The sequence below is a fragment of the Corvus cornix genome, chromosome 5 (assembly GCF_000738735.6).
Source record: "Corvus cornix cornix isolate S_Up_H32 chromosome 5, ASM73873v5, whole genome shotgun sequence".
NCBI classification, from domain to species: domain Eukaryota; kingdom Metazoa; phylum Chordata; class Aves; order Passeriformes; family Corvidae; genus Corvus; species Corvus cornix.
Window position 1 is genome coordinate 36,699,766 of NC_046335.1, and position 14,864 is coordinate 36,714,629.

Below are 14,864 nucleotides of genomic sequence, written 5' to 3' on the forward strand. Positions count from 1 at the left end.
TCCAGTCAGAGACCAAAGCGAATGACTCCATCTGAAAACTTGTGCCAAAATGGCTTGTGTGTAGGCTAATTTTCAGGTCTGTGACCAGCACTATGGTTGCTTGAATTTCAGTGACCTACTTTGACATGTTGGTTTTTACTGTGTTTTGAAATCCCATAGTTACTACTTAAATGTGTCTGGGTACATGGACAGAAAGAATCAGGTAGCATCTTTATATTAATTCTTTGTCCACTTCTCTTGCAGGAGAACCACATCCATGACAAGCTGGTATCTCTTAGCTTGCTTCAGAAAGATTTTGTGCCTTTTCTGCTGAATTTTTTAAGGGAGCAGACCAGCCAGATCCTGACTAATGGACCCCCTACTCCTGCTAAGACTCCTAATTCCAAGGCCCATGGGAGCCACAGGACAGGATCAGAAAGGAGGGCAGGCCATGCAACCAGCAGCCGAGTGCAGCTCTTTTCGCAAAGGACTTCAGTGACCATCTGCACCACAGATACCAGCTTTTCTCCTGCTGCAGCTTCCAGCGGTTCCTCCTCCTTTTCCGGGTCAAACCTGTCTAGCCCTTGTGGTGATTTTCCCAGCGTGGTCTCCAGCAGCAGCCCGAGCTTTGGGCACAGCCCTGTGCTCCACCACGGTGAGAAGCGGTCATCTCAGAAGGCCAGCTTGGGGAGCTTCCTCACGGCCACGCCTGAAGTGCTGCCTGTGAGACGAGGCCGGAGGAAAGGCAGCAGCTCGGTCGGTGCCTCTGGCCGGCAGGTAGCTCGGGATCTGGGGCGTTCCCTGGCTGAAGAGGAGGATGGAAAGAGTGACAGTGGATCCTGGAGTGGAGGGAGAAGGAAGCGAAGTGAAGCGCCTCTTGTTTCTGCCAGATCCCCGCCCAGCCAGCTGAACCTTAACAACTTGGAGGAGTTTCCGCCCATGGGCGCTGCTGCCTCTGGCTGGACAAAGTAAGAGCGAGTCTGCCTCGCTGTCTCATTGGGATTGTGCTGCGGGTTGCTGCTCCTTGACCAGCTGTTGTGCATGTCCAGATGCAGAAGAGGCTGTAATACAGAATACCTGGCTTCTGGTCACCGTGTAGGGAAGGGAATATTGCCTTGACAGGGAGTCAGGTTTCCCCTCTGTGGACTCACCCAAGACACCTCTTTAGCCTCTTGCTTGTGCTGCTGCCTGCAGCTTGCCAGTGCACAGTCCAGCTGATAGAAAGCTGAGCACATCTTTGTCCTTGCATGTTCTAACAAGTCAGCGCTGTATTGGCTCTGCACATTTCTCATTTAACAGAATAGCAGTTGGTAAGGAAGAGCAGTCCTGGAAGGCTCTTCAGCATTACTGATGCTAGCAAAAAAGCTTTTGGATTGACCTTCTGTGGCTTCTGGTAGCAGATGTTAGTGTGCAGCTTTGTTTGTGCTGTGTAATTGTGGACAAAATAGCTGTAGCTGTATTATCCTTGGTCTGCAGTAAGCCCTGGTCTCCTTGGTGACTTTGGCTGAGTTTCTGGGCGGCTGTTTGTGTTGTGGTTGCCTCAGTCCTTTTATCTTTCTCTTTTACTCTTTAAAATCCTCATTACCAAATACAAAGCCTTTGTGTCAGCCTGTTTGCTCTGTATGTCAGTCACTGGCCTCTGAAAGTGGGACTTTCTAGTTGGACATGCAAAATTCCAGCTGAAAATTATTACATGTGTGAGTCTATATGGCAAATCCAATGCTGGGTCTGGGTGATGGTCTAGATGATGCTTTGGCCAAGGGAGATAAGGTGTGTTTCCAGCACAGACAGCAAGGCTCTCTTCCTCAATTGCATTAATGCTCCACTAGGAAAAAGAAGAAGGAAGGAGGCCATGAGTCTTTGGAAGTCAGTGTTACAGGTGATTTTGAGAACACCGTAGCAGTTAATATGTAGCAACCAGCATTTCCTCGATGCTTTGTGTTACTGTATCCATTTCCAGTTTTTAGTGGTTTTTGCTACTTTACCAAGCCTCTTCCTGAAGGACAAATGCAAGTATTTTATGCAGGAAGAATGGGTTTCCCTGGACTTAAAGGATCTAATGTAACTTGGGAGCCTGGACTCTTAGTGATAGACGATGGCAACTTGATTGATTTTGGTTTTGGTATTTTTTTTCCTCCTGGTCGTGTCAGAAACTAATTCACTGGCAGTTTCTTACTAAAATGGGGCATATCCTGTCCTTTCAAATTAGAAACATTTGGAAGGGTTGATATTTGATAATTAATTTTGCTGCAGGGTCAGCAGGCTGTTTTTAGCTGTCTATAGCTCCATGACTTTCTTTTCAGTGACAGAATAAATTGATAACTATAGGTACAGTTTAGAAATTCAGTGTCCCAACTCGATACCCATTTTGTTTTAGCATTAGGTTCCTCTGGAAGAGTTGCATGCATACCTGTCTTGAGACCTAATTTTTTTGCTGTTGTTTAGCTTGATTTTAGTGGAGTCGCTTCTCTTTTTTTCAGCAAAAGCAAACCATCGAGGCGAATCAACCCAACTCCTGTGAGTGCTGAGCGGCCCCTCTCAAAGCCAAAGACTTGCTTCACTTCTACACCCGTCAGCCAGTCTCCAGCTGCTCGATTGTCAGCTGGGTCAAGCCTTGAGGCCTTCACTGCTGTCCAGGAAGGAAACCTCTCATCTGTGATAAGCAACAGCCTTCAAGAGGAGAGGGAGATGCTGAAGAAAGAACGGTAGGGTCTGAGCAGGAGGGTGATTCTTAATTCCCTTGTGTCCTGGTTCTGGGCCAGAACAGGGTTAATTCTTGCAATAGCCAGGAGGGGGCATGGCCAGGACTCAGAGGTTATTCTACACCACCTCACCTCATTTTTTGGTGATGTGGGAGGGCTCTTTCAGGTTGCCTGAGAGTGGCAGAGGGAGTGGTCAGGTATTCTCTGTTTTCAAGGGTTTCCTGTGAATCGTTTGCCTCTTTCTTGTACCCTCTGATTTGTATTGTTGCTGTTACTGCTCCCTTTCTTATCTCATTGCTGTTTCCAATAAGTAGTTCTTATCTCAACCTGTGATCTTTACCTTTTGCACCTCTAATTCTCTTCTCCAGCTTGCCCCGAAGCAGGGAGAGAGAGAAGAGATGGAGTAGTTTGGAGGGTTTCAGTGGGAGCACTAAACTGGGGAGTACATTCCTAAACCACAACACCTTCCCTTAAGGTGGTATCGATACCAAAGTGGAAATGACAGAAGAATATCCAAAACAGATATTGGTGACCTTAAACTATAATTTACCTAAAGCCAAGTGTGTCTGTGGTATCAGACTAGGATATTAGTGCATCTAGCTCATGTTTGTCATTTTAGAGGTGTGCTGACTCTGGAACAATGACTCTCACTTCAAAAGCGTAATCAGTCCTCACTGCTTTTATGAGATTTCCTCTTCATGGGCTTGTATGTGTGGTTATCTCCTGTGCATTTCTCCTTAGATTGCACAGGTGAAGCAATTGGGTGTAGACTGTGTTTGAAGATTGCAGCAAGACACACTGGTTTGGAGAAAATGAGTTAGTGATGCAAATGTGTGGAAAGTGTTAATGGTTTTGCAAGGTAGGTAGAGTAGCAGAAGCTTGCAGTCAGAGAAAACAGGGCATGGGCACTTGAGATTCTGTTTTAAAGGTTACTACTGCAGTTGTCTGTTGAAAATTGCTGTCAGATGAGGTGAATTCTAGCCTCTAATTTTGTCTCTGCTGTTCAGTTAGTGAACATGGAACACACACACAGTTGGTGTGACTTTCATTGTTTGTAAAATGGTGTCACTGTGAAGATTGATACTAGAAATAAACCAAAGCCCAGTAGTAGAGAAACCATTGTTTCTAATTGCTGACAGAACTGTTGTTGCTCTTTTGTAAGTTTTGTTCTTGGGGAAACTCCTTAGGACACATGGGTGTAATTCTTTTCCTGCTAAGCTTTGCAGCTCACTTCAGTGGGACCAGAACTAGCTGAAACACATCCAGTAGTCTAATGAATTACTGTTTTTACTGAACCTGCAGCACAACTGCTCAGGATTCAAACCTGCCACTCTGCACTTAAGTCTAGCACCTATTCCAGTCTAAATTCTCCCTGAAATGTCCCAATAATCTGTATCAACTGAAGTCAGTGAAATAGCAGTATGTGGTGGGCTGGATCTTGTACATGAAGTGATATTCTCATCTGACCCATCCTGCTTGAAAGCTGGGAGTAGCTGTTGTGTCCTCAGTAGCGTTGGTAAGTGAGGTACAGAAGTAACACAGCCTTCAGCTGGCTGGGTCCCTTTGACCAGGGGCAAAAGGTGAGTTTCATCCTGAGATAGATGACAGCACTGAGGCAGAAGTGATGCGGATTCTAACTGCATTATTGGAACCTTACCTTGGTGGGCTCACAAAGTACTTAATGAATAATTTTCTTCAGTTCTATCAGTTGGTCGATTATGTTCATTGCAAGGAAGCTGTTGGCAATCTGTTTCCATTTTGGGACCAATTGTTCATCATCACAGCAGTTCCACTAGAAACAGGCCAATAGGAAAAGTTCTTTCCTGCAGGTAAAAATGTTTCTGACTTCCCCAGAGCCCTTAAAGTGACTTAAAGATTTTACTTTTGAGACAGTGTGGTAAGATGTAGTGTGATGTTCCAAGTGTAAATGTTCCATTGGAATCTTTGACAATCATTTGATATTGCTGTCACTGGCTTGTGTCCTGTATCTCACGTGTCTTCTGGTATTGCATTTTGGATGACCTCTCTAGGTATAGTTTTGTACGATGTCTGGATGTCTGTGTATTTAATTGAGTGATCATTGTTGATTTAGAATCCAGCAATCAAAGTAGTTAGTTCCTTCTGTTGTTTAACTTGCCAGTATGGGATTTCATCAGCTGTTGCACATCAGCCTTCCACTTAGTGATGTTGGGTCTTCTCAGAGTGTTGTTAGCCTACATCTGTATCCAAAGGTATGGATGTGAACTTTATTTTCATGTATTTTTTTAAATGTCTAGCTGTCAGAAATTGTACATGCAAAAAAATTTTTTTAGGACCTGGTCTCTAACAGATTCCCTGTCCTTAACAAGTACAAGTTCAGATGAGAAGCAGTAACATAGGTTAGTTGGCTAATTTGGTCACAGTGCTACACTATTTTAACAGGTTGGAATTTGAATGGGATTCTTTAGAGTCTTTTGGTTGCTAACCTGAAGATCTATTTTCACTAAGAGAAAGATGACTCAAATTACTATCATGCTCAAAGCTGCTTTAGACAGTGTAAATGACATGGTGTAGTTATGGCAGGATTTCCTTCATGCTACACTGGAAGAGAAAGACCTCTTCTGGCTGCATGGCTGCTGTAGCTCATCCTCAGCCATGTATGTTGCTGCTCTCGAATTTCAGATGCAAATTGCTGCACCAGGCGTCTTCTCCTGCAGGGATATCTTTTGATCCTGGTACTCCAACTAAGCCTAGCTACGCTCGCAGTGCTAGCCTTCCTGCTGAAAGCCATCTGGTGACCTGTGCAAATCCTGCTAAGGTTTCCTGCAAGAAACAGTTGGAGTGTCTGGCACAGCTCTATTCATCGTGCATAGCAGGTGAGGACACAGAAGATGTGAGACTGACCTTGCTTTGAGCTTTGAACTTGCATATGTGTTGTGAGAAGGAGAGGGATGGGAAGTGGAAGTTGTGGGATAGTTATAGTGTACAAACAAATGACATCTGTAAAAATAAACTAAGCCAACACAGTTAAAATAAATAAATACATGGTAAAAGTTTAGGGAAGGAGGTGAGCCTGATGCAGTACTCTGAGCTGCAGTAGACTGAAGTTGTATGTCCCGTCAGAAATGAGGCTATTCCCTAACACCTTTCCCATGCTGATCTACACTGTGATTGTGTTGTGGGGAGGGAGTTCTTTGCTGACTACCACAGGACAGGAATCTGTCTTTTTACCTTTGTGTATTAAAGTACGACAGTATTGAACAATCCACCTTTGACATCTCATTTGCTCTCTTCCAGAAAACCTGGTACCAAATATTTTTCTGGAACTGTTTTTTGTTCTGCAACTGTTGACATCTAAAGGCACTTCTACTGCAGAAGATGGGAATAGTGACCCTGAAATCAGTGAAAGAAATAGAGGTAAGCAGTAGTAATGAAGAGAAAGAATGTTGCTTCCATAGAATGAGAAGGTGTTGTAGAGTAACTTGAACAGTTATTCTTAAATTACATAAAAACACCTTATTAACACTGTGGGACTCATGTGAGGTGCTGACAAAAGTCCTGCATGTATGGGTAGTGCTTCCACAGTATGATAGAGCGGGGTTGTTAGATACTGTTTAGATAGTTTTCTGCTGTTGTGTGAGATTTGCTGTAGTTACTTCCTAACACTGACTTTTAGAGAGAAGGACAGTTGTGCTTGAGTTGCTTCTCCATTGATCCTGCAATTCAAATGTGCTGTGCAACACACAGTTGACCTACTGTGTGTTTCTTAAGCTTCGGGTTGGGATCTGAGTGCACAGGATCCAGCCATATTGTTGCATTTGGCTTTTGGCTACTTCAGCCTTAAGCTTGATGCAATTACTACTTTGCTATGGATATTACAACCAAAAGGGTGGTTTTAGGATGAGACCCACCACACCCTCCCCCACCCCACATGCCTCAATTTAATTGACCTTTGTTTTGCTGCTCATTGATTCTTAGGGCTGAGATTAGGAACATGAAATCTTCAGCTATGGGAACACCATTTTATGATTGTTTGTAGTTGGTCTACTTTTTTTGTTCTGCTTACTGTTGTTCAGAACATTGAGAAAGAATCTTTTCTTTCCCATACAGCATTCAACAATTCAATTGCCTTAGTATAGGAAGGATAGGGAATGGGAACTTCTGAAAATTGAATAGGAGTCTGGAAGTTTTTTTTTTTGATATGTCAGTTCCTACTTTCCTTAAAAGTGAATTGTTGGTCCTTTAGTTTATAAATGGTGATAGGTACTGTTGTCTCATGTTTCTTTTTTCCCCTTAGATGTGTCAGGGAGACAGCATTTCGAAAGTGTGCACAACTGTGTTTATTTTGCTGTTCGAGTCTTGGATTATCAATATGAGTGAGTTGAATTCTTTTTTCATCTACTTGTGGGTGCAGTTGTTTGTGGGGTTAAGCAAGTATGCTTGGATTTTAGAACTTTACCAGTTACAGGCACAGAGTTGTTAATTTTCCTTCAAAACATACAACTTAACCGGGATTTGGATGCCTGTGGTTTTCCTTGCACTGATCTGTCCATTGAACTTTGTTGTAGTTGTGCAACATTAGGAAAATCATGAGATGAGAATGATAACAAATACAGATACCAGTAGGATTTCATGCTGGGTACGTGTGGTTTAGAACTCTTTACTTGGCAGCCTCATAAAATGTAAGCATAAGCATTTCTTTAGATCGGATCATGTGTTGTTTATGTCTGTCTGTCTGTCTGAGTTTTATCCCTGTTATCTTGGCAGAATTATTTCCCATTTAGAAAAGGGGATGCTGAAGCTTTTGGCCGAAAATGAACGGATTGCATCTTTTTCTCCCACCTTGCACAAGAGGCTCAGGCAGGCTTACGAAAGCAGCACAGCCAAGGTAAAAATTAGCAGACCCCAAGTGAAATTGCTTCAAGCCTTTGTGTTGTTGTTCTTTTATTTGCAATGGCTTTGATGTTAAATCTCATTCCTCCTGCTTCACCTTGCTGTGTTGTCTCTAGAAACTGTCTAAAATCTACTTTTTTTCCTTGTCAGTGGGTGAGTGAGTTGCTGGGTCCAGTGATTGTTAGCTGTGAATCACTGCTGGCTAGCCTTGCGTTGTGCTCCAGGCAGTGACCTCAGTCAGAGACTTTGATAGTGTCAAGTTTTGCTTTTAAAATTCTCATCTAATAAATATGGATCCCAGGAGAATGGTAGGCTAGGTGCAGTATCAGAAGGTACTTTCAAAGATGTGGGTTAGGGTTCAGAAAACCACAAAGCCCAGAGCTCCAGGGACACTGACCATGCCAAAGGCATGCCAAGGGGAGCGCAGCACTGGCCAGACTTTGCCGTGTTCGTTTCTTCCTGATTGCAACTCTCTTCAGCCCAATGATTTTTTTTAGGCTGTGCCTAGGGCTAGGGTTAGGGTTAGGGTTACATCTAGGGCTAGGGTTCAAAAAACCACAAAGCCCAGAGTTCCAGGGACACTGACAATGTGAAAGGCATGCCAAGGGCAGCTCGGCACTGCCCCAACCGTGCAGCGTTCGTGTCTTCCTCATTGGAACCTGCCTCAGCCCACTGCAGTTTCTTAGGCTGCGCCTAGGGTAGGGTTAGGGTTCCACCTAGGGTTAGGGTTCAGAAGACCATAAAGCCCAGAGCTCCAGGGACACTGACCATGCCAAATGGCTGCCAAGGGGAGCACGGCACTTCCCCGACCTTGCTCTCTTCTCCAGTTTCCACTTGGAACTTGCCTCAGCCTAATGCCTGATTTTTGGCTCCACCTGGGATTTCTTTCATAGATATGCACTTCTTTTAGGCTAATGACATTTCAGCGGAGACAATCCAGGTTAGGAAATATGGTTCCCTTGAGTTATCCAACTGGTTTAGGGAACTAAAGCTGAATGGTAGGGATGTATCTCATTTCATCCATCTTTTAAATATGGAAATTAGTCTTGGCAATGAAAGGACAGTGTACTGAGACTGGGACATGTCAGTAGCTGAGCTTCAAAGTTGTTAAAGTTGTAAATAAAGGCCTTGCTACTTGAAGCACTGGCTTTTCTGTTGGAGAAAGAGTAAGGTAATAGAAATTGCCAGCCAGGGTCCTGAATTTTCTCAAGCCCTATATTGAAGGTACACTTTGACTATTTGTGAGTCTTTCCACACTGTATCAATACTGGTTGCAAGCTGTTCAGCAGAGATTTAAGGAGACCAGATACTTTCTCTCCTAATGTTGAGTGATGCTGCCTATGTAGCCTAGTGCAGATTGTAAAGCTGTTGGTGCTTGCTAGTAGTTAGCAGTTAGGAAGTAGAGTGTCTAAACAACTCAGCTAGTGATACTTTGTTTCCTCATCATGCCTTTTCCCTGCTTTTTTCTGTGTTTCAGACTGTTTAGAGACTTACATTAGTTTAATGGCTACCTTTATATTTTTAACAGGTGTCTCTCCTGCTGCCATGCTCTGTACAGTCTGTTTCTTTTCAGCCAGAAACTGATAATCGCTCTAACTTTCCCAGTGACAGAGCATTTCACATGTTTAAGAAACAAAGGTAAGCTTCTTCTACTGTTCCTGGATGCTAACAGGGTATAACCTTTGCATGATTATGAACAAAGGATATTAAGAATGTGTCATGTATGCTACATACTGTAGAAAAAAATCCTGAAATTTTTACTCTAATTAAATGAAAAAAGGTCTTTGTCCATATTGACTGCAGGAGCTAAATGGTTAATGTCTTTAGAGAAGAACAGCCTAATTCTTCAGGAGTTATTGAGACTTCTGATAATGCCTGTACAGTGTGTCACCCTACTGGATTGCTTCTGCATATAAATCTGGTATGCTTCTATTCTTCGTGCCACCTCCCTCCATGCTTGCAGCAACAGGGTGAGGGCAGAATGATGAATTGTCTTGGTCCTTTTCTTTTTCTCATAGGTATTACTTCATGTGGCTTATTCTTTCCTGCCTCTCAGTCTTCACTATGTCTGTCTGGCAATGGCTGTTTTGGTCATTCCATCATAGATTGGGCATAACAAGCTTAAGCACTTGCTGTCAAAGACATGGAAAATGGAAACTCACTGAAGTACTGCTAACATTTATGAGTTTTTCAAAGGTATCTGAATGCTTAGAGGCTGGAGTTATTTAATCTGAGGTAGATTCTTGCTGGGGAACTTTGAAGCAATTGAATATTCAGTTGTTGCTTCAAATTTTGAAGAGTGGGTATTCATTCCCTTAAATATCTTGATTCACAGGGATATCTTTTATGAACTTCTGCGTGAATGGGAGGATAACCATGAGAAAACTGGCTGGGACTTTGAAAGAGTTCTGGGCAGCAAGATCAGGTAGGAGTCTTATGCAACTCTGGCTAGCTCTTTAATGTAGCTGAATTGCTGGTGCAGCATACTGCACTTGGCATCCTTAGTTCCATGTTCTGCCTGGTCTTCTGCACTAATCTGTAGGGGGCTGTGTGCTGCTTGGAAGAGACTGCCTGTGTACACTTGCTTCTGAATTTAAAAGTATGAACTGTTATCTTAAAGAAACAAACTGTAAGTGGCAAGGGGCTAATTTGATCAGTCTTGATGTGGCTCTTTCTCTTTCGTAATCACAGAAAGAGCTGCTCTCAAAACCAGTGTGTTGTGGTCTGAACATTGTTATTGCATACACCTGTGTGTGCATGCCATGTTTCCCATGTCTGACTCCTCTCAAGTGAAGAGAAGTGTGTTATGTGTTCAGAAGCTGTTAGCTCTTCTAATTATTTCAGGGAGTCTAGTGCATTGGCTCTGAAAAGAAGACAACTGTGTCTCTTTCTGTGGAAAGCAGACTATTTTATTCACTTACTGCTTTATCAAAATGCAGTATATATAAAGAAACTATTATAGTGTTGAAAGCAGTTGCCTTGTGGGTTTCTGTGTTAGTCTCAACCACCAGCCTACTCAAGTTACGTGTATGTAGATGGCTTTTCACCACAAGAGCAAAACAAGGCTGAGGCTTAAACTGAGACATTTTCCTTCTCTTGGGGCATCAGAAGTAGCACTACTGCTGTTTGCTTACTTCCACATGTGTGAACTCTCAACTCACTGTTCTGGGTAGGGAGGAGTGGGAGCTGAATGATTTTATTCTTTTTTCTAAACAACAGCATTACTGCAGGTAAGGAAGAGATTCTTTTTATCTCTAGAGCTGTGTTTACTCTGCAGGTGCCCAGGGAGAATTTTTGTTTCCATGTCAGCAGCAGGTGGGGCTCAATGCTTGGGAAACTGGGTTATAAAGATACTGCTTTTTTTCAATGGCCTTCGGAGATTGCTTTCTTAAAAGTAGATATTTTATGCTTTTGGTATAGTTTGAGGTTAGAACACTGCTTTTTGTACCACAAAGTTCCAGTCAGAATTTTGTAATGTTTTCCTTCACAGGGCCATGATGGCTCACCTATCTGCAACCTGCAACCACAGCCGTTTTGCCAGGCTCTTTCAGAAACAGCTTATCCAGGTAAATGACTTGTGTTGTTTAATGACTGTATACATCAAAGCTGATTTGTTGTATCAAAGCTGATCCTTCCTTGGCCCGAGAAAAGTCTTGTAGGCTTCTTTGAGGTTTTCCTTTTGAAACTTTTTTTGGGAGACACAAGTTTTCAGGATGGGAATTTCTTTCCTTCTTCAGAAATAATCAGTCATAAATGACTGATGGACTCTGTTTAAATTAGGAATAAGGCACACTGAGGACATCATAAGCTGTAAGCATTCATTCTTCATGGCTATTTATTTTAACCTTCTAATTTTAGTACAGTTATAGTTTCTGGAAATTTTAAGGATGTATTTTGAAATTTGTCAGATGTAGAGGTTCCCAGTTATGTTTGTTAGCAGCATGAGTGCAAAAAATCTCTGGTCCTTCTGTGTAACACTGCAACAAGCTGGTTTTGGTACAGTGTTGCTGTTGTAATTTAAAGGGGTTTTTTTAGCCAATTTCAAGCATCATCTGACTTCATTGTAACTAAAGAAATGAAGAAGGAGAAGATGCTTCTCAATGAAGTATAGATATTCACTGTATTCTCTGTAGATGCTTGGCTTATTGGTGGGTTCCTTTTGGAGAGCAAAACAGGCACAAAACCTCGTCTTGAGTATTAGCCCCCACACATTGCTAGGAAGCTGCAAGCTGTTGGAATGTTGTAAATTCCTCTAGTGTTAAGTCTGGGTTTGCATCAGTGTCCTATCTGACTGAGTGTGTTCGTGGAAACTGTGGGACAGAGGTAAGGTGAACTTCATTACATCAATAGGATTTAATTAGTCCTAGGTGCTGTATTTCTCTTTTATATCTGTGCCTTCTTAATGAAGACTGCAGGATTTCACAAGGGTAGCCAAAGATCTAAACTGATAACTGGGTGTCTTCAATGGATCCAATGTGTCTGACTGGGAGGTGATTTGCAGAATCTTGTGTATATCATGATACTCTTGCAGAAGTGAACTGAGGACTTGTGTCAAAGCCTGATGATTTAAAGGTAGAGAAGTCTAACAAGATGTTCCCTTGGGGAGACAAGGATGTTCTGTTTGGAATAAATGGTACTTGCTCACTTGATAGACATTCTTAAATGTTGCTTTTTATTATGATCTCCCTTATTAAAACTGTCATGACTTAGATGTATGCAGTCAACTTTTCCCATTGCTCAGCATTTGCTTGGTTATGTCTGGAGTGCTGTGTCCAGCCTTGGGCTCACCAGTACAAGAAAAGAAACAGCAAGTCCAGTGCAGGGCCACATAAATGATTAAGGGACCAGAGCATTTTTGTATGAGAAGAAGCTGAGAGCTGGGAGTATTCAGCACGGAGAAGAGAAGGCGCCAGGTTGTCTTAGCACTGTGTTACAAATACCTGCTGGGAGGGAATGAAGAAGAGGGAGCCAGATTTTTCTCAGTAGTGTTCACTGACAGGTCAGGAGGTTGACCCTGGCTGAACAAGAGGGTTGGATTAGATGATCCAAGAGGCCCCTTCTAAACAGTTCTGCAGTTCTGTAATTCTTTGAGTCTTGAGTCGTATCTGTGTTTTGGAGGCAGTGGGGCACGAATTTTTAAATTTTATTTGACTCTCTGGAAGTTCCAGGAATACCTGCTGTGGAATGTGTAGTGCAGTATCATGGGCCTTGGGGACTGAACTAAAGATGCTACTGAGTGGTTCATGAAGATCATGAGAGTGATAGGTATTCTCTCCACACATCCACATGTAGCCTGCTAGATACGCCCTAGTTAGATGTGTAGGCTTGGAATTCTGTCTCACAAGACCTCTAGGTTGTCTATGGCCAAGGTGGGTAGCATGTTGTGGCACGGGGAAGAGTTGTTCTGTATGTGGGCACCAGGAAACATTGTGCTTGGATTACTCCAATAACAGTCTTGTGAGGAAGGGATAATATGCTGGGTGAGAGATGAAGTGAAATGCTGCCTTGTTACAAATATTCCACCTCGGTACTCTTTCTGTCTCCTAAAGATGTGCAAAGGTCCTATCGGTGGTGGTGCAAGCTGGGGAGACACTCCAGACCAGGATGTCCTTAATATGCTGGGTTCTGATAATCTGAGCCGTTTGAAGAGGCTGCAGGAAAGATTTGTCGTTCCTCAGAGCATCAGAGGGCCTTGTCCACCTCCTTCATTCCCAGGGTGCCAACAATTCTTCAGGGACTTCATCCTCAGTGCAGGAAGGTGAGCAGCCTGTGCTTGCTGTTCCCTCTGTGATGTGTGTGGGCAATGGAAGCACGAGCACGTTTCTCTTGCAGCAGGGAGTTATCCAGAAAGATTGGGACTAGACTATATGGTAATGATTTTTCTTCGATAAACCCATCATACTTTCTTGGAGCTGTCAGCATTTCCCAGTGCCAAGGCATGCAGTGCTACCTAGCAAGGACACTGGACTGGACAAATGCTTCTTGTGTGATAGTGCATGAAGCCAAGGTGTACAGGATGAAGCCAGGTTCATGGTTCTGTTTAATGTTTTAGTTGGTCACAATTCACAGCGTGGGGGAATTGTGATCTGTGGGAGATTATAATCTTAAATTCAGTTATTTTATAGATTCCTCCTTTGTCAGATCAATTTTATTATCCTTATGCTGAGACTTGTTACATAGCATCTCTGAAGAAGTACAAAAGAAGCGTGGAAATGAAGGTGCACAGCCAGTCCTAGTCTTCTCTCTTGCTTTCTTGTCTGTCAGTCTGTTACATTGGATGTCTGCTGATGCTTGTTACAACTCACAAGACAAGCTTAAAATTTTGCAGTGTGTTAGTTGAGGTTTTACTGCTGTTTTCAGCCCAGTCTGACTCACCATCATCTTTTGCTGAAGTTACCAGTTCAATCAGCACCTGATGGATAGTCTGTGCCTGAAGATACTTGAACTGAATGGCCTTACTCTGGTGGAGCACGAGCACAGTGATGGGGAAGCAGATATGGATGAACAGGTAGGCTTGCTTTGTGCAAACACATCTGTCAGGAATTCCTCTGAGCTGTTCCAGTAGTCATACAATTACTGGCTTGATTGTGAGTTGTTTGGAGCTTTCACCACTGTATTTACAGGACAAGAGCTTCTTCATTTGGTTTTGTCATGACTCTGCAATTTGCTTATTTGTCTGAGCCCCTTGCCGCTTACTTGCTTGCTTCAGGTGCTTCATAGAACCATAGAACTGTCGTAAGTGCACAGTAGTTGTGAAAGTGAAAGCCTTCTCTTTAGGCTGTTATATCCTGTGTTAGATCAATGAAATAACCAAGTCCAGTTGTTGCACCCTGTTTCAATAAGTTCCTTGCTACTTTTCCATGTAGAAAGATTTTATTTACAATGAATTTGTAGTCATCCCTGTTCATAGGTGTTCAGGTGTTTCTTCACTCAACTATACCTATCAGAGGTGTCACAGCTTATAGACTATTAGCAAAGTAGTAGCCAAAGATTCATGAAAACTTGTAAAGTGGTAGTGCTGTAAAGGAGGCAATGAGATCAGCTCTGCCTCTCATTGACTCCAAAGTTCTTAATATGAAGATGTGACTGAGTAGCTGCTTGTTTTAGAAAGCTCTTGAATAATTCCTTCTTGCAAAGAAGTGAAGGAATGACAACAGGAGCAATTTAAAATGCTTGATAAATATGTATTTTAGAAACCTGGCTCTATTAAAACCAGTGATGAAGCTATGTGGCCCTTTTACATGAAGGGAGTGGAAGTTTAGTGTAGGCATTTGCTTTGCCAGTGTGAGGTAGCATTGCCTCAGCTTGCTT

The 14,864-nt window shown here is 42.8% G+C and overlaps 1 protein-coding gene across 1 annotated transcript in view; it reads left to right on the forward strand.

Moving 5' to 3' along the window:
• The window catches only part of CDAN1 (codanin 1), a 35,343-nt gene that overhangs the window by 2,489 nt on the left and 17,990 nt on the right, over nucleotides 1–14,864 (forward strand). Inside the window, exons 2-12 of the mRNA XM_039552107.1 lie at nucleotides 244–947; nucleotides 2,460–2,684; nucleotides 5,343–5,536; nucleotides 5,958–6,077; nucleotides 6,958–7,036; nucleotides 7,428–7,548; nucleotides 9,082–9,191; nucleotides 9,889–9,978; nucleotides 11,044–11,119; nucleotides 13,103–13,311; nucleotides 13,947–14,061. Of these exons, the coding sequence (XP_039408041.1) occupies nucleotides 244–947; nucleotides 2,460–2,684; nucleotides 5,343–5,536; nucleotides 5,958–6,077; nucleotides 6,958–7,036; nucleotides 7,428–7,548; nucleotides 9,082–9,191; nucleotides 9,889–9,978; nucleotides 11,044–11,119; nucleotides 13,103–13,311; nucleotides 13,947–14,061 (2,043 nt within the window). The remainder of the gene's footprint in view (nucleotides 1–243; nucleotides 948–2,459; nucleotides 2,685–5,342; nucleotides 5,537–5,957; nucleotides 6,078–6,957; nucleotides 7,037–7,427; nucleotides 7,549–9,081; nucleotides 9,192–9,888; nucleotides 9,979–11,043; nucleotides 11,120–13,102; nucleotides 13,312–13,946; nucleotides 14,062–14,864) is intronic.